This window comes from Dendronephthya gigantea, unplaced genomic scaffold (assembly GCF_004324835.1).
Source record: "Dendronephthya gigantea isolate DGI-Jeju-01 unplaced genomic scaffold, DenGig_1.0 000151F, whole genome shotgun sequence".
Classification (NCBI taxonomy): domain Eukaryota; kingdom Metazoa; phylum Cnidaria; class Anthozoa; order Malacalcyonacea; family Nephtheidae; genus Dendronephthya; species Dendronephthya gigantea.
Genome location: NW_021163161.1, coordinates 272207 through 298754, shown reverse-complemented (window position 1 = coordinate 298754; position 26548 = coordinate 272207). Strand labels below are relative to the sequence as shown.

At 36.5% G+C, this 26548-nt stretch overlaps 1 protein-coding gene across 1 annotated transcript; it reads right to left on the bottom strand.

The window, feature by feature from the left end:
• Positions 1-15204: 15204 nt before the first annotated feature.
• Positions 15205-21230, bottom strand: LOC114537137. The gene is made up of 7 exons (XM_028558269.1): positions 20719-21230; positions 18825-20573; positions 18161-18503; positions 17911-18078; positions 17504-17744; positions 16165-17417; positions 15205-16084 (listed from the first exon to the last, which is right to left on the bottom strand). Exons 1-7 carry the CDS (start codon positions 21214-21216, stop codon positions 15768-15770), a joined length of 4569 nt encoding a protein of 1522 aa, XP_028414070.1. The 5' UTR covers positions 21217-21230; the 3' UTR covers positions 15205-15767.
• Positions 21231-26548: the final 5318 nt, after the last annotated feature.

Sequence of the window (26548 nt, the reverse complement as noted above, 5' to 3'; positions counted from 1 at the left end):
CTTATATAGTTTATATATTAAATCTTCAATCCTGTGCAAACTATGACGAGTCAAAGCGCCCATACACAACCACATCATCTTGTTAAACGGCGAAATAGCAGCGATATTACTAAAATAGGACCAGAATCTACATGTATTAAATATATTCTTACCCCAATTCAATCTAAACTTAATCGAAAAGCATGAAAAGAACGGTTTATTTGTTCCTCTTGGAGGAATTGCCGTATCATGCGAGCGAAATCAAATCCCGCATCGGAAAATTAGCCAAAGCTGTGCACCACAACTCTTGGGAGACAAGACTGGGACATAGATAAATACAATCACATACACATTTTAAATACTAGTATATTTTGCGCCATTTCAGACTTGCAAAGAAAAATAATAAAAAAAAATAATAAAAACAAAACAAAACCGAGGCGAATTTTCAACTCCGTCGCTGACGCCGGAGTAATTACAGGAAGCTGTTATTGGACATATAGGAACACATGCAGATTTGTTATGCGAAATTGATGGGCCTGCATAGTCATCAAATTTCACAATAACTGCGAGTGGAAGGTCTGGGGGTTGCACAAGATTTGAATAAATGAATTCTTCAACTATTCCTGTCGCACCATTGCAAAGACCAACATCTGTCCAAAGATTCGTTGTAAGGATCACACATGAACCTTTAGCAAGGAAAAGGACCGGCTGTAATCCAGACATTTCATCAGCTGGGGCTTTCCGGGCTAAATCACTGGAATGTCTGGCATTAATCTACTGTCTGGAAATTAAATCTACACTTCAGCTCTTTATCACTTTGTTTTTTTCTAAGACAATAGTTTGTACTGCACCTTGTATGTCTTTGTACCATGTTTAGTAAATCAACATAATCATCATTTAGATCATGATCATTGAGGGTTTTGTGTTGTTTTTGACATGGATGAACCGAAGGCTTTTCCTAATTACCACTTTCGGGTGGGTTTGGGTTATAGGTAGATATTAACCAGTCTATATAATGACATATTTCTTGTGAAGCCTTTCTCCCCTCAGCTATTTGTACATTTAATTCATCAACATCATGGTTGCATGAATTTGCAAGAGATATTTCTGCCAAATATCCTTTCAGAGCAATATCTAAAAATTCACATAATCCAGGGTAATTCTTAAGTTTTGCAACCCCATGACAATGTATACTTCCCCTAGCTTGATATTCAAACCTAAACCAGTGCCAATCAGCGTCAAGACATTTGTATAGCCAAAATTTTAAAAAACTTTCTAAACGTTGTAAAGAACCAGTCGGTAATGTGAGGATTACTAATTACATTCTGCCGTCTATTCTCTGCAGACTGCTTCTCGTTTGACAGGTTAAACAGGGCATGTAATTCTGGCCAGTGCATATCAGCAGATGAAAATGTGAAAAAAAATGTTGGGGGCCCTTTATGACCTATAATTGCTTTTAAATCTTGCCGGGCCTTGCCTTGTTCCAATAGGCACTGGAACCTGTTATATTGCTGGTGTAACAAGATATCTTTGAGAAAAACACACTTGTGTCATTATTTGCTGTCATAGCTTGCAACTGCTCTTTTGTTAGATGAGCTTCTCCAGGATTTTGTTCAAGAAATATACTTGTTTGCTGTAGAATTCATTTTCGCTCAATCATATTAAAAGCCCAATATCCAAATCTAGGATGATTGGCAAAGCGGTAAACCCATTTCCCATTCTTCTTTTCACCAAATTTTAATAAGTGTTTGACTCTATCTGCAAGTGACACATCTTGTTTCAATGATGAATTAGTGGGGTCTCCTCTGCCATCTGGGAACAATGTTGGGAATGCCATTGTTGCCAAATATGGAGTATTAAATTCATTGATGGGGTTATTTTCAACTGATGGCCATGACAAATTTCCCGATTGACATGTTCTTTTACAGCCTTGTACCTCGCCCTTTCTTCCCTCAGGAATGGGCATAAAACTACTGACCTCAAAAGTTACAATTATAATCGATAATTCTTTGGGAAACCTTGGTAATGATTCAGCTAGTTCCGTTATATTTTGAGGAAGATTGATGCAATGACCAGAATAGCCCAGCTGCCCACCTGGCTTTACGTATACATGGGTAATTGGAAGAGCTCGTGCAATAAGCATTTCTTCAGCCTGTGTAAGATTCTCAAGAACGGATGGAACAGAACTTGGGAGCATAAAATTCTGTTTAGAAAACTTTTTAATTACATTTTTATCATTCTTACATTGTTTGCAAATGTACTGTTCAGATTGGGTCACTGATGTTTTTCTGTGAATGGGCCATGCTTCAAAGCAAATACCACATTGTGCATTGGAATACTGAATAGACTCACGAAAATCATTAATGTTCTTTTTCACCCATGGTTGTTCATGAAACTGATTAATCATTTCTAGTTGATTGATTTGCTCATCTTGTCGTTTACTTGCATGCTTGGGTTCCAAATTCTTTTGAATTGCATTACTTGCTGTTTGTAAATTATTGGTTTTCTTAGTCTTCATTTGCTTAACATGATTGTATGCCCTAGCTTTAGCAAGTCGTTTTTCCCTGTGATTTTTTGTTTCACAAGCTTTTCGGTCCAGTCGCCTTGCCCACCCACATCATGTGGTTGCAAATCCCTTTTTTGCCAATCGCTCAATCAAACAAGCTATTATATCTTGGCCATTCTTACATTGCATGTTTGGTGTTAAAATTATATCAAATATTTCTTAAATTCGCTTTTTTTTTAATTCACAAAGGTCCACGGTCAGTAGCACAAACCACGATTAGTAATCAGCCACTTTTGGCAATATATTACCACATTTGGCAGTTTAATAATAGAAAAAATATCAAGATGAAACCACGATTGGTATATTTAAAAATACTATCAGCCACGATTGGCAATATATTACCACGTTTGGCAATTTTTTAAAAATTTCAATCGCTAGAATTTGTCGCGAGTACTTACCTCGTGGAGCCTTTTTTATAACATATATCAGTTGACTTGAGTTCGTTAAGGGATAATAGAAAATAATACAATAGAATTAGTCTTAAAACTACATGTCACATCTGCTTAAGACAAAACCGTCTTTAAAAGATAAAAAAGCTGAAAAATAATCAAAATACTTACTCCCCTGGAATTTATAAAAAATCTTGTCGATGCGAAAATAGAAAGAACAAACCGTCAGTAAGTGCACGAGTAATTTTCTCCCATATATGGTAAAACAAACCCGCGATAGTTGTATCCGGCGAAAAATACTGTTTTATTTCCGGTTCCGGTGAATGTGAAACATTTTTCCGGTGAAAACTGTTTTATTCAGTGAAAACTTTTTGACCCAGATTAGGTTGCTCCCAGCTCGCTCGCTGGTCGCAATTAGCTTGAAAAACTTTATTTACAAGTGATAGTGATTAAGTCTGAATAGATAACTTACAACACTTCAAAACTTACTACTTCCACTTATTTGATGAAGTCTGAAATATTTACATCTTAACAGTAACAAGTGATAATAACTTTTCAATAAGGCATTAATAGTAACAAAAACTATGTATAATAATAATAATAATCCATATCACCAAGGTGTTTTTCAATGGGGCCCTGCAATAAAATTATTAAAATACATGATATAAATATTAAGCTATAAAATTAATTAAAGTTCATAAAAGTACATAGACAATTAAAACAAGACATAAAATAAGAAATTTAAAAAACTATTAAAACTCATACAAGTTTTTAAGGTTATTCTTAAAAAGAGTCAAAGATGTTGACTCTCTAATATATGACTCTTCCAATCCTTAAGCGCTTGATAAGTAAATCGTTGTTTTCCCCACTTCCTTCTAACCCGCGGTAAACGAAAATCATTGTTTCTTCGAGTGTAGTGATCATGGACGCTCGCATTTAGCTGGAACCGTAGATCAAAATCAATAAGATTGTGTAGATATTTATACACATAAATACATCGATTAGACTTTCTTCTGAGAATTAGTAGATGTATCCAGTTAAGGCTTTGTAAAGCTGCAGTAGCAGACGAGTAAAGAGGTTGACCAAGTATGATTTTCGCAGCTTTATTTTGGCATACTTGGACGAAGTCCATTAGGGTCGTGTTATCCTTATCTCCCCAGATTAAGTTGCCATAATCCATTAAAGGTAAAATAAGAGTGTTATATAATGTGATGCATTCACTTTGAGGAAAAGATGTTTCACACGTCTCAAAAGGGCAATTCGTTGGTATATCTTGCTAACCATATTCCCCACATGATTTGACCATGTTAAATTCCGATTAAATATTATCCCCAAGTATTCCATCGATTCAGTTTGCTCAAGTTCAGAGTCATGTGCAACAATAACAATATCATGACATGATTTCAATTTTTGAGCGCTGCCAATAAACTTGGACTTGCTACTATTCAATGTCAAACGATTATCATTGAACTAATTGGCTAATCTTGATAGATCAGTATTTAAGTTTACTTCAATCTCTGCGACAGAGGCAAAATAAATAACTGTGTCATCCGCATGTAAAGTGGATTTCGCATGATTTGATAATGTTTGGTAGATCATTGATAAAGGTTTTAAAAAGTAGAGGCCAAGAATACTTCCCTGTGGCACACCCAATGATACAGGTTTACAAGACGAGTATATATTCCCGATGGCTGTAACTTGACATCTATCTTTAAGATAGGATTGAAACCAGTTTACAGCATTAACAGAAATACCAATAGCGGATAACTAATCAATAAGGATACTATGGGAAACAGTATCAAATGCCTTCGTCAGATCTAAGAATTGCGACACTGGTAGCCTACACTGGTAGAACATATTTATACTTAACAAATGTATTTGCAATTGCTATGTGAAGTTTATAAATGAGAGGGAATGTCCTCATGAATGATAACAAGCCCTTGCAGTTCTCGTTTGTAGTCAATTACACAAATCACCTCCCCATCATTTGTTGTGACCATTAAGTCAGCCACAATGGATGGCTCATTTACCACAATGGGTGGTTTATTGTCGCCAACCATGATGGGTGGTTCATTGTCACTAACCACAATGGGTGGTTCATTTCGCCCAGATGTTGAAATAAAGCTTATTCTCAAAACATGATACACTAACAAGTTTTGGCAGGTCTTACGCGGGTAATACACGGCACCTGGTGGCAAATTGATCAAGTCAGGGGCGGATCTAGACCGATGCAACAGATGCAAATGCATCGGTAAAAATTGTGACATCAAGGCTATTATATTTATACGAATACGTTACACGAATCTTTTATCTTTTATACGCATATAAAAATACTTTATATCGGCTTATATTTGCCTTATAACTAACCAGACCGACCCCACTTTTGCTTAAACAGGTTCAGAATGTTTAATCAGTTCAAACCAGCGATTTAAGTTCATATTTTCTGTCAAGTTATCCATATCTCCGATCAAAACATTATCTTGAACTTCCTTTGTTATTCAACGAGTAGTCGTAAAAAATTTCGCGACAGGAAATATTTCGTTTAATTACGTCATTGCGTCAAAACATTACATAACGTCATAGCACCTGTGAGTGCACCGGTCCCGAGTCCCTTTCCGCCTAGATATCTACTGTGACGATTCATTTCCACTGTTTTGAGAGTAGATTTGTGGATTTGTGCACCTGTGAGTGCACCGGTCCCGAGTCTTTTTCCGCGTGAAATCGACCGTGATGTAAACATTTCTATTGTTTTGAGGGTAGATTTGGGTCAGCCGACCGATGCACTCGTGCAGATTGCAGGTGTTTTGCTACCTCTTTGCTTTAAGCCTCGATTTGGATTCTACTGTGACGTTAAGCTTTCACTGATGCATATGCATATGCAATATGCATCAATATGAGCAAAACAATCCTTAAAGGTACAGTGTGTACTTATTAGCTCAAGTACTGAAGTACATATTCTTCCACTAGGTTATATATATACTAGCTATACAATACAATTGACTACAATACTGTATTGCAAATTTGCAATACAATTTGATAGGCCAAGTCATGATTTTCACAATTCAATGAATTCACAAATCCAATTATATATCAGGGACTGCAGAAAATGTTCTTATCTTTTCTGTATATATTATTTATATTTAATTCTGGTAGTGTATATATAATAGTTTTGAAAAATTTAAATGTTAACCAGACATTCAATGCATCAAACTTCCCCTGGGTTAAAGATTAGCACTCAATTTTATGCTTTATGGGTTTTTGAATACCTTCATATACCTATGTAGAGCCCCCTGTAACAGAGCAAAAAACTAAAATAGAAAAGAATCTTCCAACAGCAGCAATCCCAACTACAAGCCCAGTGATTGCGAAGGATGGTAAAAAGATCAAGATTGAGTGTGATCCTTCCATGTCAACTCTAAAACGTATGTATGTTAAGGTTCAATCTTTATAACACTCATGTTACCCAACCTTTAAGAAAACAAAATATGTGGCCCTCAATGCCCAAGGTCGCTGATATTTCATCAATTTAAATGTATTAATTTTTGACAATATATAGAACCACCAATCTTAAGTCTAAAACGGCCATCCAATGAAGTCAAAGAAGCAACACTTTTGAAGAAATCTAAAGTCGACATCTCAAATGTGGATTTGTTAGACATTGGAAGGTTTGTCTCTGCAACAATTGATGACAACACTAAATTCAATTTAATTAACAACCACTGGAAACCTCCTCTTTCCTTCAATTTCCCATTCTCCCAATTTGGTTCATCACATAGAAAATTTAACCCTCAATGGCTTAATCGTTGGTCTTGGCTTTGTTATTCTATGTTATATGATGGAGTCTTTTGTCTTTCTTGTGTTTTATTAGCCCACGAAACTGGGCATAATGGTTCGAAGTTAATCAAGTTGTTGAAGGAACCCTTAACTAACTGGCAAAGTGCGGCAAGGAAGCTTGAAGATCATAATCAGCATTCGGTCATCCATCGTGATTCTATGTTGCGTTTAGCATGATTTAGAAGCGTGATGCTGGGTGAAACTAAAGGCATAGATGAACAAGCTGATAATCTAAGAAGTGCATGTATTCAACACAACCGAGATATCCTAACTTCGATTGCGAAAACAGTTGTCTTGACAGGCCGGCAGAATCTTTCATTAAGAGGACATCCCGACGACTCAACGCATTACTCTTCTCCTAATCCTGGAAATTTCCAAGCTCTTTTAAATTTCAGGGTCGATTTTGGGGACACAAAGCTACAACAACACTTTGAAACAGCGAAGAAGAATGCTACTTACCGTTCAAAGACAATTCAAAATAAGCTTATAAAGACCAAATTAAAGAAAAAATCGTGTCAGAAATTAAAGAAAGTAATTGTCTTATCTATTCTGTTCTGGGCGACGAGGCAACGGATTGTAGTAATACAGAGCAAATGCCAATTGTTTTGCGATATGTAGATTCCAACATAGAAATTAACGAGCGGTTCATTAAGTTCGTGGAATGCGACAGAGTGACTGGCGAAGCTTTGGCAGAAAATATTGAACGCACATTAGAAGAAGTGGGCTTGCCTCTAGAAAATTGTCGTGGCTAAGGTTATGATGGTGCCAGTGCGATGTCAAGCCAGGTAAAGGAAGGGTGTTTCTAGTCGTATTTTGAGCAAGAATCCAAAAGCCTTGTATTTCCATTGTTCCAGCCATCAATTGAATCTTGTCGCCAAAACATGCGAGCTTTCTTCAGTAAGAAATATGCTTGGGACTGCTCAGAAGATTTCCAGTTTTTTCAGTCCTTCTCAACGCACGCAGTTCTTTAAGAAAAAAATGGCAGAGATTGGTTCTAAACGGCAGAAGTTAAACTCTCCTTCAACTACACGCCAGGTTGAACGAATATCTTCTCTTGATGGAATGGTAGAATTATTTGAAGCGATCTTTCAAAGCTTGGAATATATGATGTTGAATGTGAATGGGGATTTCAACAACTCCTCCAGTGATGCTAACATGTATTTCCGCTCCATAAAATCGTTTGAGTTCATTGTATCGCTTGTGGTAACATCCAATGTACTACATCACACTTTGTCTTTAACACTTGAATTGCAGCGAAGGAAAATCAACATCGTTGAGTCCCTGAAACAAATTAACCTTTTGAAAGCACGAGTGCAAGAATTATGTAACACCATCGACGATATTCACAACCAATATTATGATGAAGCTCTTGCATTGGCAAATAACATTAACGTGAAATCGGATGTGTAAAGTCCAAACTGCTTGTGAGAATTATAATGCTTCCAACGGCCGTGATTACTACAGATTAAAATTAACCATTCCTCTTCTTGGCCACCTTATTGAACAGATCGAGTATAGGTTTCCATTTGAAATGTCTAATCTTTACAGTGGGTTGTACATCATTCCCAGCATTTTTCTCAATTGCAAAGGTGTTGATTGGAAGAAGGAGTTCATGAAGTTTGCATCCGCTTAGATTGATGATATGCCCAACTATCGCTCGATTCATGCAGAATTGGGATTATGGGAGACTAGTTGGAAAAAAGGCTTCGAAGATGTTGTGCATGACTCGGTTGCAGAAACTCTACATCATTGTAACGAACTTGCCTACCCAAATATTTTTACAGCCCTCAAGATACTCGCTGTTTTGCCAGTTACTACATGCGAATGTGAACAATCTGTCTCTGCTCTTCGCCACATGAAAACGTGGTTGCGAAACACGATGACCACTGAACAATTGAATGGACTTGCACAGATGCATATAAACGACGATATTCCTATTAATCTTGAAGAAGTAATTAATTCATTTGCCAGACAAAACCCAACGAGAATGCAATTCCTCGACATCCTGGATGACCAAGAAGAAAAAGGAAAGAATGTAAGTAATCAACGAAAAACTGTTCCATGATCCTTTACCTTTGAACATTACTAAAGATCCATTGTGTTATCTGTCGCTGTTGGAAGATCCTTTGCCTTTGAACATTTTACTAAAGATTTACTCTGTTATCTGCCGCTGTTAGAAGATCTATTGCCTAATTTCCTTTGAACATTTTACTAAAGATTTACTCTGTTATCTGCCGCTGTTGGAAGATCCTTTGCCTTTGAACATTTTACTAAAGATTTACTCTGTTATCTGCCGCTGTTGGAAGATCTTTTGCCTTTGAACATTTTACTAAAGATTTACTCTGTTATCTGCCGCTGTTGGGAATCCTTTGCCTTCGAACATTTCACTAAAGATTTACTCCGTTATCTGCCGCTGTTGGAAGATCCTTTGCCTTTGAACATTTTACTAAAGATTTACTGTTATCTGCCGCTGTTGGAAGATCCTTTGCCTTTGAACATTTTACTAAAGATTTACTCTGTTATCTGCCGCTGTTGGAAGATCTTTTGCCTTTGAACATTTTACTAAAGATTTACTCTGTTATCTGCCGCTGTTGGGAAATCCTTTGCCTTCGAACATTTCACTAAAGATTTACTCCGTTATCTGCCGCTGTTGGAAGATCCTTTGCCTTTGAACATTTTACTAAAGATTTACTGTTATCTGCCGCTGTTGGAAGATCCTTTGCCTTTGAACATTTTACTAAAGATTTACTGTGTTATCTGCCACTGTTGGGAGATCCTTTGCCTTTGAAAATTTTATTAAAGATTTACTCTGTTATCTGCCGCTGTTAGAAGATCCATTGCCTAATTTCCTTTGAACATTTTACTAAAGATTTACTCTGTTATCTGCCGCTGTTAGAAGATCTATTGCCTAATTTCCTTTGAACATTTTACTAAAGATTTACTCTGTTATCTGCCGCTGTTGGAAGATCCTTTGCCTTTGAACATTTCACTAAAGATTTACTGTCATCTGCCGCTGTTGGGAGATCTTTTGACTTTGAACATTTTACTAAAGATTTACTCTGTTATCTGCCGCTGTTGGAAGATCCTTTGCCTTTGAACATTTTATTAAAGATTTACTCTGTTATCTGCCGCTGTTGGAAGATCCTTTGCCTTTGAACATTTTACTAAAGTTTTTTCTTTATTATCTGCCGCTGTTGGAAGATCCTTTGCCTAATTGCCTTTGAACATTTTACTAAAGATTTACTTTATTATCTGCCGCTGTTGGAAGATCCTTTGCCTAATTGCCTTTGAACATTTTACTAAAGATTTACTTTATTATCTGCCGCTTTTGGAAGATCCTTTGCCTTCAAACATTTTACTAAAGATTTACTTTACTATCTGCCGCTTTTGGAAGATCCTTTGCCTTTGAACATTTTACTAAAGATTTGCTGTTATCTGCCGCTGTTGGAAGATCCTTTGCCTTTGAACATTTTACTAAAGATTTACTCTGTTATCTGCCGCTGTTGGGAGATCATTTGCCTTTGAACATTTTATTAAAGATTTACTCTGTTATCTGCTGCTGTTGGAAGATCCTTTGCCTTTGAACATTTTACTAAAGATTTACTCTGTTATCTGCCGCTGTTGGAAGATCCTTTGCCTTTGAACATTTTACTAAAGATTTACTCTGTTATCTGCCGCTGTTGGAAGATCTTTTGCCTTTGAACATTTTACTAAAGATTTACTCTGTTATCTGCCGCTGTTGGGAGATCCTTTGCCTTCGAACATTTCACTAAAGATTTACTCTGTTATCTGCCGCTGTTGGAAGATCCTTTGCCTTTGAACATTTTACTAAAGATTTACTGTTATCTGCCGCTGCTGGAAGATCCTTTGCCTTTGAACATTTTACTAAAGATTTATTGTGTTATCTGCCGCTGTTGGGAGATCATTTGCCTTTGAACATTTTACTAAAGATTTACTCTGTTTCTGCCGCTGTTGGAAGATCCTTTGCCTTGGAACATTTTACTAAAGATTTACTCTGTTATCTGCCGCTGTTGGAAAACCCTTTGCCTGTCTCTGGACGTTTTCAGACGAGTTGATGTAGAAAAGGCGGCTCTTGATAATTTTTTTCTTGTGTTTACGCAGAAAATAAATGGTTGTGAATCGTCTTTTCATTTTTCATTGTCTTCAAATGGTGGAATGGAAAGTAAGGTGCGTTTGCATATTTATCTGACGGGTCTATTTATGGCTTTGAAATCAGGTATGTTCCCTATTTTATGCTTGCTTGAATGGTGTGACAATGTAGTGAATTTTTTATGTATTGTTGTATTATTTTTTGTGTGAAATAACAGGGTTTTTTTCTTCATTTTATTTGTGTATTTTTTGCAAACTATTCGCTCAAAACGCAGGAAATTGCATTTGCGGGATCCTAGATTTCAAAATTTTCCGGGGGGGGATACCCCCGACCCCCCTAATTATGCAAGACTCAGGATTGTGCATCGGTCACGAAATAACCTAGATATGCCCCTGGATCAAGTGATTATTTGAGTGGTTAGATTTAAGTGGTTATATTATATAATTTAATGTTGTTAGCGATTATTGCCATTGTGGGCTTTTTAATAGTCCTAATAAACCATAAAAAGCACACTGTTTACCTCTAGAGGTAACATGAAAACAATCATCACTATGATTAATATTTCCTCGGATAAAAATTGCCATAATTTGTCGATTCCTTCAGCTTCAAGTCTCTAGTTGCCTACAAACTTGCTTGTTACTATATGAGTATGGCAGCGTCAAACTCTGCCCGATGAGCATAATTAATTTTCGTAACCCCCCCCCTGAATTGCTGACATACAAACAGAGAAAAAGTTGATATTCAACACAACTAAACTCTGGGCACAGAAAGGAAACTGGGTACGGGCTAAACTAGTGTAACTCAGCAGCAATTATGTTACAGCTAACTTTTCAAGAGTGAAATTGAATTTTTATACTTCAGATCATTTGAGAAACTTCCTGTCGCATTTCAATGTTGCATTTGTGGAAATCATTATATACTGCTGCAGTCAATTATGATGAAACTGAAGAGTAAATTGAGATCACCATGTAGTGTTCCTTTCCAACATGACTGTATAACTATGACATATATACCAACATGACTATATTATAACAGATGTTACTATAGGCAGCCCGGTCAATACAGGTACTGCATACTATCTTATGTATATAATTATCCTAAGGCTGGCAACTCTCTGACAAAAAATATAATGCAAAATATAATACATTCATACCATTGCTTTAAACACAAAAATGACCCTAGTTTCTTTAAAAAAATTATACGAAAAACCTTGGATATATTTACTAACTGACCATATTATTCTTGGCTTTTGCCCTCTCACCAGCATTACTCCATCTTTCATTTCATATTCACCATTTTTATTTTTTTCCTGTTCTTTATCTGAAAGATCATCTAAAACGTAATCATCTATTAATGGTGAATTTGATCTTGGTCTTCTGAGAAATACTTTGATAGTCTTATCTGATTCAATATCAACAGAATTATCAGGAAAATTATGCGATAACCATAACCTGGATCAGAGCCAGAATGTCATTCACGTTATTGAGGTCTGCACTCACCTATTTGAGAGGTTCTAGAGGAAGAAAAATTACGTACAACATTGGGAAAATTGATATAAATATAGAGACCACTGAGATTGCTATCTCAAATATGCTTTAGTGAAATATTTAAGAACATTGAGTTTGATGACTATTTGGGAGCATTAAGAGTGTTTTCTTCCAAATGTTTGTGTATATATTTTTAGCCTAATGCTCGATCATAGTATAATTCCAATTCCTTTCTCTTAATCTATCATGAAACAAACTCTGAAAATAATTTATTAACTGTCTGTTTTTCTTATTGTCAATGTAATTGTAAAAGTCTTTTTTTAATACATTCCTATATAACCAGGGAGCCAATAGAAAACAAACAAGTACGATCATACTATACTACCATTATATACATACTACTGAACGAGGCACTGCGTTGACCAATTTTCGATATTTTGAAAATTAACATAAGAGTAACATAGTTTGATAGCTGGTAACTTTAATAGCAAATAGCTCTCTAGTTGAAAATCCATGTTGATGTGTGTTGTCAGCTTTAATCAGCATCATCAGGTGTCGCTCTATAGATTTAACCTTTTTGCCTCTCTTCAGTATTTGTGTGTCCCTCTGTTTTTCTTTTGATCGTGGTGTTATTCAGGCTATTGCCTTATGAAGTCATGCATGCCTTAGAGATTTGTGCTCAGACTTTATACACTTGGCTAGGGGAAGAACTAAAACTACAAGTCATTTTCTCCATGCAATACAGTGTGTTGTAGCACATGCTATCGTGGTTTGTGGTTGACACCTTGTTACATGTTTGTGGGATAAGGTGTCCATAGCTATTTGCTTACTCATATGCAAGTAAATCTATAAGTTTATTAAAGCTCATTGGTAGTTTTAAAGTATAAAACACTATAATTAGCGCATGTTTCCAACAAACAGTTTGCTAATCAACTAATCGAAAGGTTTTCATCATGGAGCAGATTAAGAAGAGTGTTTGCTCTTATACTACGCTATATAAGAAATCTGCGTTGGCGTACCCAATCTCAACAGAAAGATCGGGCAGAATCCCTACCATCAGCAGAAACCCCACCAATCAGTTTGACAGAATTAGTCAATGCCCGAACGTAAAGTCTTGAAACTTGTACAGCAGGGCTGCTTTGCAGAAGAATTTCAACATCTTCAAAGCAAAAGATACAACAACTCAGTTAGCAAGGGTAGCAGCATTGCAAAACTCAATCCTATCCTAGTGGACAGCCTCATTCGAGTCAGAGGTTGTATCCAACAAGCACAGATCAGCGATGATGCTCGTCACCCAATTATTTTTCCTAAAACCCACCATGTAGCCACCCTAATCACCAAATATTACCACCATGGTCTGGTCACTCTGGCATTATCTTTAAAAGAGAACGATTTTGGATAATCAAGGCACAGGCTACAGTTTGAAAGATATTGAATGTGTGTGTTAGATGCACAAAAAGACAGTCTCCTGTCATCGAACAAAAGATGGCAGGCCTCCCAGCAGATCACATTACGTACGGAAAAACCGTTGTTTTCTTTTACTGGTGTAGATTGCTTTGGCTCGTTCTCTGTATGTCGCGGAAGAACAAGTGCGAAACGATATGGTTGTGTTTCTTGCAATGTGCGGCTTTGTTGAGACAAATGCCTGATATATATTATCGTAGGCTGCAGTCTGAGGGTGATTGATGTGACCAGGATTCCGAGACATCTCACTGTTGTGACAGAGAGTAATAGGCCGTATTCTGTGGCCGATTATCGTTCAGTTTCGTTGCCCCCCTTCGGGCACTACTTGAAAACACGATAGAAAATTAGGATAAATTATAGAAAGTCTAAATTCACTTGTTTTCACCTCCACAAACCTGCAGTTTTCGAGCATTTCATCTTCGAAAAATCGGTAAATTTACATGTTTCGCAATACATCGACGCCATTTTGATTCAGGAAATGTCTAGGATACTTGGTGTAATATACCACATATATAGCAGATTCAGCAGTTTTATACCGGTATTTAAATGAAGTTTCCGGCATTTTTGCTATGCAAGCAGCTTCAACAAGGAAGCTTTGAGTGGCGTTTCACGAGGTTTTTCGCAAATTTTCTTAGTTTTTTAAAACTAAATTAGTCAGGGAAGACTTAGACAACAATTAAACGGAGAAGCATTCGACAATTTGCGATTTTTTATAGCATTCTGCTCTTGGAATTTACAAATAAATTAGAACAACTTTATTTACACGCATCAAAATCATCCACGAGCGTTTTGTTTCTAGTCAAGTTATATAAAATAGTTACTACACAATACTTTTTCAGCATAACCTTTGTTTTATATTAACTACAAGTATAATACACACGTTTTCTCAACAAAACTATTTACAAAATCTCAGTTTCTTGAAAAAGTTAATTACCAAACGCCTTTATCTTATCATCAATCCACTAAAAAGATAATTAGAGTACATCTATTTAATACGTGATTTGCAACGTACAACTACTGTACATGTTAAAATATTAAACACGCATACCAAAGTTGATATCAGCCTGATGTTTTAATACCATGTTGCTGAGCCGGACACGAAAACCAGGAAAAACCCCTCGGGAAAAATCTGGAACGTGTTCTCCCTCCCATGCTGCAGCAACGCTTTTGGAGGTTAAAAGCTAGCACTTCTCTTTCTTCTTGTAATTGAATTTTGGTAACTCTTCCATTGTGATGATCTTTCTTTCTTTGACCTGAAAAGAAGACACAAACTTGGCAGACAACAAGGCCTGGAATTTTACAAATAAGGAAAGAACGCATTATCCTACAGCCTTACTAACCCTATACACTGATGCTACTCCTCTCCTTTAATAAACTAACTTGCTAGTTAAAACTATGTAATACAGAAACAACATAACGCATTATTAAATCAATGTCAACCAAATATCAATATATGTACATTTAACAATAAAATCTTCGATATTTCTTGCGAGATTACGTGACCCTTGCCTGCTATCCCATGCCCTAAATTGTGGGAGAACTACGAGCACCTTAAAAGTTTAGGACACAAATAAAATGTTCAACTTAACTCTTTCAATTGGACAGCTAATACCACAACTCATCATCTTCGCCATCTCCGAAATCCAGATCCAGTTCATCATCGTCATCAGATTGAGCCAGGCCATAACTGCTATCATCGTCATTACCATCTTCAACAACTGCATTCTGGCAATCACCACACGAACATAGGTCGGTGCACTTTAAGTCAGCCTTTTTGCAGGAACAACGCATGGTCGAGCACCCAGTCTTGCATTTACACTCAACACACTCAATTAAAGATCGCGGAGCGGGTGGGCGTGTCATTTAGGTTATCTCCAGCTCTTTATCGTCAAGCGTCCAGCCATTGCCAGCAGGTGATGGAAGATCGACTTCTGCCCTTAAACACTGATACCATGATGCTGCTTGAAAATTTGCTCTATATATATGTTGGACAAGGCTATCTCAAGTTCGAGGCAAGACGTCATCGGAACATTTTCCTGTCTTAAAAAGGCATATCTAGAGTCATCCACACTTGTTGAGGCTTTGTCTCCATACAATAAACAAGTAAATTTGTTCAGCTCATTGACAAGATCTTCTGAAGGAGGGAAGTTTCTTCCAAGCATTGAAAAGCACTCAACAAACTCAGGAAATTCAGCCAATGTTTTCCACGCAGTTTTTTTCCCCTTTCCGTGAAAAGAGCTCGTACTGTCACAACCTAAGCGTTAAGCGAAAAAATATATTTTCTAATATATATATTTATATATGAATATTTGAATATCTGTCTAATGCCATTACCGGTAAAAGCATGAAAGCCTGGTAAACAAAGAGCAACATCCACGCCCAAGAATTTTGAGATAATTGCTACAGATACGCAACGACGTCTATCTCCCGTGCCAGTCAAAAAGAAAATCTCTTTCTGTATCTGTTGTTGCATGGCAATCGCAAGTATAAGAACATCTGTATCAGGGCTGTTGATAATAACTTTATCGTACGTTGCTGCTGCGTGGTTAGCATGTAGAATTAAACGAGTGTCTGCTTCTTCGTGGTTGCTATGAAGCGAAGCCACCTCATTACTGGTAACACGATCGTTCGGGGAATCACCGGGATATAAAACATAGCATCTTTCTTCAGCAGTTACGTACATAGTTGAAATGGAACACCACCGAGAGGAGTTACATGACCTCCAGTGTTCACATAAGAAAGATATGAGGGATTCCTTGTTTTCACCGCAACTTAAAAACTTTTTCCACTGTTTTGGAACACTCTGATCTTTTCCAAAGATGTGAACTTTCTGGACTCCTTTTTCAGCTCTTCGTTGTCTCTCAGCATTCTTTATACTCAACAGAGGATACCTGTCTGCAACGAAATCTAATCGTTTGGAATTATACTTTCGTGCTAGCGTTATGAGGTTGTTTAAAAGAGCATCTGCAAATTCGCCAAATGTTTTCCATTTTCCTTTCATTGCCTGAATAACTGCCATAGCATCTACAATCAGTGCATTGTTGTTAAATGCACAAACATTGACTTCTGGATTTCCAGATTCATTTTCCAATACTTCAGCAAGTTTAGACTTGGCAGTTTTCACAAGTCCTCCAGTTGCCGTAGACAACGAAAGAGGGTATGTACCAAGGCTGTACGAGAGCAATTCATTGAGATCGACATGCCGACTCTTAGCAATGACCAATAATCGAGCAAACAAGTTTCTGTTTAACATGATGTTCACCTTCTTTCCTTCTTTGTTGTTCAAATATACGGATTTTGTTGAGGAAAATGTCTGAAGTTTGTTCTTTTTCAACTTCGTAAAGATGTCAGGGTCTTCGCTCAACAAATTCGTTTTCGTAAATTCCAAAAACTGTTGCTCTCCAATGTTCTCTGCGTTCAGAAGAGTATCCGCAACATCATTTCCAACCATTACACCACTTGCCAAACTTATTAGCTCCTCTTGCTCTGTTTCAAATGGGTTTATCATACTTGAAATTGTGCTCATCACATCAATGACAGATTTCTCATGGCGCTTGCACTTTGTATGATCAAGATCTTTGCGATTTCTGAATATAAAATTTAAAAAAGTTGAATGCATATAATACCTAATGATGAACAGCAGAATGCACAACGGCCCAATTCATAAAATTACCTTGGTATACAACTATTTCCAGCCATATCTTTGCACTTGTTTGTTATTGAAGCTCTTTCTGATTGCGATAGTAGCCATCTATGAACAGTTGAACGATTCATTGAAAACCCAATCAAACCACCTTTCGTTTTAGAATCCCTGTTTGCAGTCTGCTCTATTGTCTGGTCACATGCAACTGCAGAGAAACCATGTCTGCTTTGACGCTGAACAGCAAAGTTCTTAGAGATTTCTTCACGAATTCCTACACAGTGAAAAATATATAGGAGATTTCTTTGGTTACAGTATAATATAATACAAATAATATTCTTTACTGGTGAGCTCTTTGCACGTGGTATGTTGTAAGTAGAATAATCTTCCTCTCTGTTCGAACAATCCTGCTTCAACATGAATAAAACTATATACTGTACCTGGGTGCGTACTTTCCAATGCGGTCATTTCTAGCATATATGCCGAGCCATATCTGGAATAATTGACTCTATCACAAATGAAAAACCATGGAAGCATAGCTCTGAAAGCTGCTAAGTGGAGATCCCAGTTTACTTCTCTTGTTGCTCTAATAAACATCAGTAGTACACCTGTATGTGTAAAAAAATACTCTATTTTATTACGAAGAACGAACTGCAACAATATTAATGGAACATTGTATAATACAATTACCTGCCATCTTGATATACATGCTCCAAAATGAAAATGTTCTAGATTTACTACACATATCGTTAATGAACAACTCATATGATTGTAATATTTGCAGCATCTTTGGATTTTCAATGCCATCAGTAAGGAACTTGTCGTGTGGAAATGAATTTGCCATACTCTCAATGAATGAAGAAATATCGTCCTGGTCTTTTTCCGTCATGGAATCCAGAAAAGCTTGAAACCTTAGACGTTGAAGTGCTTCATACATAATCTTGTGACATGACACAGCCCGGTTGTAATGCTTGCCAGAGAGAATACCTTTGATTGATCCTTCACTCACAATACCAGATTCAATAAACGCATCCTGCAAGTAGAACAAGAATAAAACTTAAGACTATACTGTATATAGAAATAGAATGAAAAGTGAAACTTTTACAGTTTTCTATTTTTGCCTCTTCTAAGTTCTCATCATTTTAAATGCACCTAATATATTTAATATGATCATTTGGCCTTGTACAGCACCTAACACAAGAATCTATTATCATCAATTAATGGCAATTGAGAAATTATGCTATTCATTTATTCAAAGTGAGGTTGGGATTGGTATTTTGCTCCTCAAGAACAAATACACTGGACATGAGGTTGCTGCATGATACACAACTAATGTAAAAAAATGAGTCCTTACCTTTAAGCCTCCATCTTCAAAGATCTTTGACATGGCAGAAAGGTAACACATGATGGTGTGAAACTCACCAAGGCGAACAACAAACCGATTTAAGAATGTCTCTTCTTTCCAGCGAACATGTTGTACTTTAGCATAAACAGCTTCATCAAAAACTAACACAGCATATCTCAGCTCTAATTTATCTGCAATCTCAGTACTCCGTGTGAGGATTGTGTTGATGGTTGAATATTCTGTTGGGGATGCATCAATGACTGGTAAATATCCAACTCTGGATACATCAGGTATTTCATTACTACAAAGCATGGTGTTAAATCCAGTCCATCCTGGCAATACTTCCTCATCTGAAGAACATATATACTTTACTAAAATATATGCTAAGTCCAGTTTATAAGCATTAATCGCGGGATCTTCTTTGAACAAAAGTTCTAGACATTCAGGATCCAGTTCAACAGTTTGAAATTCTGGTGTCATCTTTACTCCTATACTGTAAGGCACAATGTCAGTTGAAGGCATTTTTACTGTACGTTGTGTCTTTTTAATAGCAGTTGATGGGTGTTCTGATGAATTCAATGGTGTTTGAACTGAGACTCTTTGTGTAATGATACCATTGGTTACATGAGTCTGCTTTTCAATCTCCTCTCCAAAATCTATGTTGTCGTAAACCAAGTTGACATACTCGGTTGCAACAAATTCCCTTGGAAGAATGTTTGATGTGTTAATCGTTGTTTGAGCAATTGCAGAGTCATAGGCCATGGTTGATGATAGTGATACACAATGTCCAAAACCATTTAAAATATTAATAAGGCCAGAACAGCCAGATATTTGCCGAACAGCTATTGCCAATGCTAGGGATTTTGGTGTCTGTACTTTCCCTTTATTAGCAACATACACCAAGTCTTGACATAGAGAAAAAACCTTTGCTGTTGTTTTCTCTTCTAATTCAATGTAATCAGTATCCTCTGGGTCATCTGAAAACCCTAGCAGCCATGTCATAAAATTAAACAAGCAAGGTGTTACCACTTTTCGAACATTTTCAGCAGTAATATCCGATGCAAGTGGTGGCCAGTTTTCATACCAAGTGGATGCTTGGTCTTGCAACTCACTCTTTAATGTCATGCCTACTGTATACAATTCTTTCAGTGTTGCTCTCTTATCATGCATGTTTGCATATCCTTCACCATCAATTTCAAAAGAATCTGACTCTTGTGAGCTCTGAGATGTTTCTTCATTATTGCCCATGAAACTTTCTGCTACACTTGCTTGACTAAGACATTCTGCATAAACAATCTCACTCTTAGATCGAACCTTTGGTCTATGAAATACAAGTTGTGGAAACCTTTTACGCAAGCGCTTCTTCAGTCGGAAGGATCTATAACTCGAGGCATCCTCTTTTTCAACACGTCGCACAGTCTTGATGAACTCTTTCGTCAGTTTCTTCATGTAGAATATATTATCCTGTCTAATAATTCTTGCATTCACAAACTCCATACAGAAAACATCAAAGGACTTCTCATATTTGCATTCATGTTTTTCTGTTTCTTTCTCATTTGACTGTCTAGTGTGCCTCAGAAATGATGTATACTTTTCATAGCAACGTTTATGGTATTTCACTTCCAAAGCTACCATGTCCTTATTAGCAATTTGTATTAAAACACTTTCATCATTTTTCCTTGTTGCAGCTTCCTTGAGTTTCCCCCCATCAACCGTTTCTGCTGATACCAATTTGTCCAACTTCCTTTTTTTCGATTTCTAAATATAGACATGTAACGAGCTATTCTTAGAAATTATATAATCGTCGAAACATGAACGCATGACAATTTATGATCTACAACAAATCTTATTAAAAAATACAAAACTTTAGAGAGTAAGAAAAACCCCTTTTAAACAGACTTACCGATTCAGTGAAGTAAGACTTTTCTCTCTTGCAAATAATACAAATGTGCGGCAACACGTGCGGATTCCTCGATCTTACTGCCGAACTCGTTGAGGCGGAACCCAGATTAGACCGCAGCATCTTTTTCGCAGGTTGAACTTCTTCTGGTTCTGTTTCGTCAATTTCACCAACAGAAGATGAGAGTTCAACTGCTTTACGTTCTTTTTTTTCATCCTGACACCGCACTTGAGCTCGTTTGATGTGAACATTATTTGTCAATGCCGAATAACAAGCTCTGTGATACGAGAAATTTGCATATTCGATACCGTCAGTTTTAACATTTTTCACGTTTTCGCTGACAAGATCCAAACTTCTCCGTGCAACATCACGATGTTCTCCATCTAGCGTTAGCCAAATACTACGACAATCCAAAAATTTTTGAAAAGACACATCACTAAAAGTCGTTAGTGGGCCTTTTTTTCCGTCAAAATGAATTAAACATGAGTCGGAAGACGCCATGTTTACAAATAAAACTGCTGAATCAGCTATATATTTCGTATATTACACCAAGTATCCAAAACATTTCTTGAATCAAAATGGCGTCGATGTATTGCGAGACATGCAAATTCACTGATTTTTCGAAGATGAAATGCTCGAAAACTGCAGGTTTGTGGAGGTGAAAACAAGTGAATTTGGACTTTCTATAATTTATCCTAATTTTCTATCGTGTTTTCAAGTAGTGCCCGAAGGGGGGCAACGAAAATCGTTTTCTAAGCGACTTTTCGTGCCACAGAATACGGCCTATAATGGCGTATTTTGGAATAGCTATATCGGCATACATTTTCATCCAACAACATGTATACTGTTGCATGGAACCACTGAATAGAATTGAGTATTCTTTGAACTCGGCCAGAAAAGGAGCAAATATAACTATTGCCAGAACTTATTTGATCCTTTTTGTACTTATTGTTTATTCATTATGCCATATCAACTAAAAGTTTTCAATTCAACTGTATATAATCCATTGCGTCTCAGATTTTCCACATATTAGGCAGCCTAATTTTGGTGATATATTTAGATTCCTTGTTCCATCTGCTTTTAGAATATATATAGGTCACCACCCTTGGGTTAAAAACTGAGCACAGAATACACATTATAACAATGTACTGCACATTGGCCAAAAAATTAAAAAGAAGGGGTCACAGGGTTAAGATTTAATAGATGGCGATAGCCAAGAGCAATATATACAGATATACACATATTAGATTAAATGCTAATTTAGATATATCATAAAGTTTCGAACCCATAGAATTTAGTAAACATTATTTTAGTAAGAAACATTATTTTGTAAAAGACCTTCTGGCAAAAACGAGTTGTTATTTTCCGTTTAAGCGTGAAGATTTACATCAAATGCGTAAATTTGGTTAGCAAATGCACAATGCGGTTGCCTTGCATAGCCACACTATGTCCATACAAAAACACACCGTGTTTCTATGTTTTTTAAAGCCGGTTCATTCTACACAAAAACAGCCTACCTGGCTTAGGTTACTCATTCTACGTTGAGTCTCGAATGTGGACTTATGTAAGAAAGCAAAGGTTTGTGCTATCTTTATTCTACCTCGATCAAAGCTATATCTATCAATGTGTATAATAGTTAAAGTTGGTGCATCTGCAAACCAAAGTAAGTACATAGATAAATATGTTGCTTCAGTTAGCAATTGTTGCTCTAAATGTTTCACTGACCAAAAGAATAATTTGTGCTTTATTTCATGCATGATTAAGAATGTTGTAATCAGTATATAACTCATTTGTCTAGTGTACGCATGTAATGTACACCCTCACACACCAAAACCTGTGTTAAGTGTTTTGATAAGCACTGCTAAAATCGGTTTAGTTGTAATACTGCATGCTAATTCTTAGTTTAATAAATATATCTAATTTATGTCAATTATCAAGTGTACTCGTATTAATTTTATGTGATAGGTTACTATAGTTTGACTGCTTATCATATATTAGTTCGAACATACGCAATATTCTCGATCGACTTATTCAACCCAAACCTGTATATATCCTGTTACTAAATTATCAAAATTTCTACGTCGAGTTTGTTTCATTCTACGCACCGTATCTACCCCTGTAGATTGATTGGGAACTCGTTGACATTGAATTTCTGTCCCTGTGAAGATACAAGCTTGAGTGCAGGTTCATAAGCCCATATTTTTTTGAATTCACTTTTTTACATTTAGGTGGAAGGACACTTACATCAGGACTGTCATCCTCAAACACTAAAGTATGTTGATAATTTTCATATTCACATTGTGAAATGGTATATATTACAGGTAAATACAAAATAATTTTCATATGCTTTTTCTTTGTAATTAAAACAAGATGCATCTCTATATTTAGAACGTCTTGCCCGCATTGCAAACACAGTGTCATGTTTTAAAAAGAAAATTGGAAATTCAACGAGAAGAATGTTGGGAACCACAGAAAAATGTAGAGTTGATGGGTATAACTGTGAGAGAGCTGCTGGCAATGGGCAAATCAAGAACAATTTGTGGGAATTGGCACAGGGCACAGGAATCAAGCAACAAATCCATGTGCCAAAATGTACCGATTACATGTACCGCGGAAATAAGGACAAACACCCAGAATACTTTCAGAAACTATTGAGAACCAAGTAACGTCAGTAGAGAACTTTTCAAGCAAGACTGATGAGTATCAGTTTATCAAAAACTTCATGAAAACACTAAAACGTTTATCAAAAACACACCATGCATGTATGCAATGGACAATTTTTACAAACTAAACAAAGCAAAATTGATACGAGACTTCAGAATTCTAAGAACTGCAACAGATGGTCGCATTCGAGAAATAGTTCCATTTGTTCACAAAGGAATATGAAAACTAGGCCTTCCTCTGGTTGTTGTCTGTGTACAAATCGTCGTCAATGGTTGCAAGAATAGTTTGTGCTTCATTGATAGACAGATAGATAGATATTTATTAAAATAGATCCTTGCAGCCAAAAAGCTGAATTACGATCATTTTTACAAAATATTATAAACTTCAAAATTTAACTACTCTATTCTATAAGGTATCATAGTGAGATAACACTACTAATTCTATTGGGCCTACGAATGTATATAACTTTTATACTTAAGTCAAAGTCTGAACTGATAACATAAGTCCGCCGGGTCAAACCGAAGGCAGAAAGTATACGAACAAATGGCATGTAACTTACACAAGAACAACGTCAAGAATAAAAGCTGATACGAACAAATAGCATGTGGCATGAACGAATTGCATGCAATGTACAAACACGAATGTCATTTTTGTCCGAAATGCCCCTCCATAATCCTTAGACCTTGTGTGCTTTTTATATCATCCAAACTTACAAAACCAGGGTTTACTTCAAGATCGCCAGAAAGAATTCTTAATACCAAAGTGAGAGATCCACGTTGTATCAACTTGCAAAGCACATAACCTTTCTGATATCCATTCAATGCATCTCCATCAGTCGATTGTTTATTGCAGCAAGAGAAATCAGCCATTTTAACTCTAGCATTCGATTGTGATGCAAATATATACATCACTATCAGTAAAGATAGTGCTATGCCAAAATCAGTATAATTTGAGTTATTAAAAATCAAAAAGAGAAAGAGAGAAAATGAGAAAGAGAATGAGACATATATTTGCAGGCAGAGTTGAAGCACATCCACATGCCATGATGACATGCATTTAAAGTCTGCATTTATACCACTTGGGATACACAGAGTGTTTGAATGGTGTCCCAAACAACATTTACAGCTCAATATCCTCTACACAAAATTCTGTTTTTAATTGTTGGACATCCAGTGTACAAGCGGACAGTTTTCGTCAACCTAGATTAGTTTATGACCTACATGGAAACATTATCTTAGTCCAAGCCATTTATAGGTGTCCGTACATATCACCCGGTGGTTCACCCTCTCGCCATGATTATCATTCGGCATCGACAGAACTCTTCTCCAAAAAGCTTCACAGCGAGATTTCCATTTAAGCTTTTCCTCATGCTCAAAAGATTTACTCGACTCACAGGTAGCCTGCTATTGTGTTGCTTCTCAAGTATCCTCATCCTTAATTCAACTGCTGACATATCATTGCAGGCACCGCCATTGTTTTCAGTTCACTTACTTTAATTGTGTATTATCTATATGTTTACATAAGGTTGGCAACTCTCGGTCATATTTTCACATTTACGAATTACGTACACAAAATTAAACATCAAAATACTCATGCTTAAATACAAAAGTATACACAAAACACTAAATCTATGTGAGAAATTCAGTTTTACCTTTCTTCAAATTTAATGGTAAATGATTTTCCGACATCCATTTTGCTATCTTATTCACTTCTTTATTTAAGATAGTCTCCAAATGGGAAACGTCCTTATGACTAAAATATACCACTGTATCATTGGCATAAAGTAGAATTTTACATTCACTTACTCCAGTATGAAGATAATTTATAGGTAAACAGCAGTGGTCCAAGGATGGAGCCCTGCAGCACTCCATGGGTAATACTTTTTTTGTTTGATAACGTTCCTTGGAAATTTACAACTTGGGCTCGTGCAAACAGGTAACTTATAAACGATTTCATTTCTAGATCTTTTATACCATAGGCTGGTAGTTTATCTAAAAGACGTCTGTGGTTTCGGTAACTTCATACAACATAGCGGATGGTGTGATTATGTTGAGTGCCAATCTAAATGCTTATACTTCTGTTATTGACCATTTGAAAGGTCTGCAAACATCAATATTTAAAGATGTACCAATTACTTTCCTAAAGGGGAAATTTAAATGGAACAACAAGTTAGAATCTCTCTGTTTTTTATCGAATCGACTCTGAATTTGAGGGGAGATTGGTCGTCGCCAGGCAGCCATTCGAAGCTGTTCAAAGAAGCTACTGAAAGTATTAATATCAGGTTGTATACAAATTCTGGGTCATTATTGATACAAGGAAATGAAGGTGAGACATTTTCTAGTATTTTGATGGACAAATTAGTGGGAGATCCCCAACAACCAAATGCAGATAAACTCGAGACAAATGGCTCTGAGTCAGGTGAGGAAATTTCGCTATGCGACCTAACTAATACAAGTAAACCTCCCGAGTTTATGGATGATACACAAATTCACAGTACAGGGTATGTACATCAGAATACTGACACTGCGTGCCAAACACCCAAAGAAGAAGTCAATAAAATACAAGCATCACGAACTCATCATGAATATGTTAATCAGCAAATTATTTAGGACATGGAAAATCTTAAATCAACAATTATTAAAGTAGAATCAACAGTATTTTCCTTGGAATCAATTATAAAGGATCATGATGTAATACTATCTTTGTATAATAATGCATCAGATCTAAATGAGAGATACCTGAAGGAAATAAATAAGAAACTGTAGATATCCAGTCTGGAACAGAAATTGATAAGGGTTCAACAAGAGAGAGATTCACTGCAATTAGCCACTAGACTAATTGCCCAAGATAAGTACCACCAGAAAGGCCTGATTAATGACTGGCATAAAGTGCAAAAGTGCAATAACACCCAATGTCCCACTAACAACAAACAACATCTCAAACAGTAGCAGATATTCCTTCCCAAAATAGATTCGACCTATTAGCTGGTGAGGGTGAAAACTGCCCAGGTGAAATGGAACATAGTCAATCAGCAAGTTTCTACTCAACACAATACTTCGAGGAGTTATGTCACTCTAACTCACATTCTGTTCAAGTTCAAGTTAATGAAACTTTGTCCTCACAACAGGGGAATTCTCCACATAATGTCAATTCTCCACATAATGTCAAT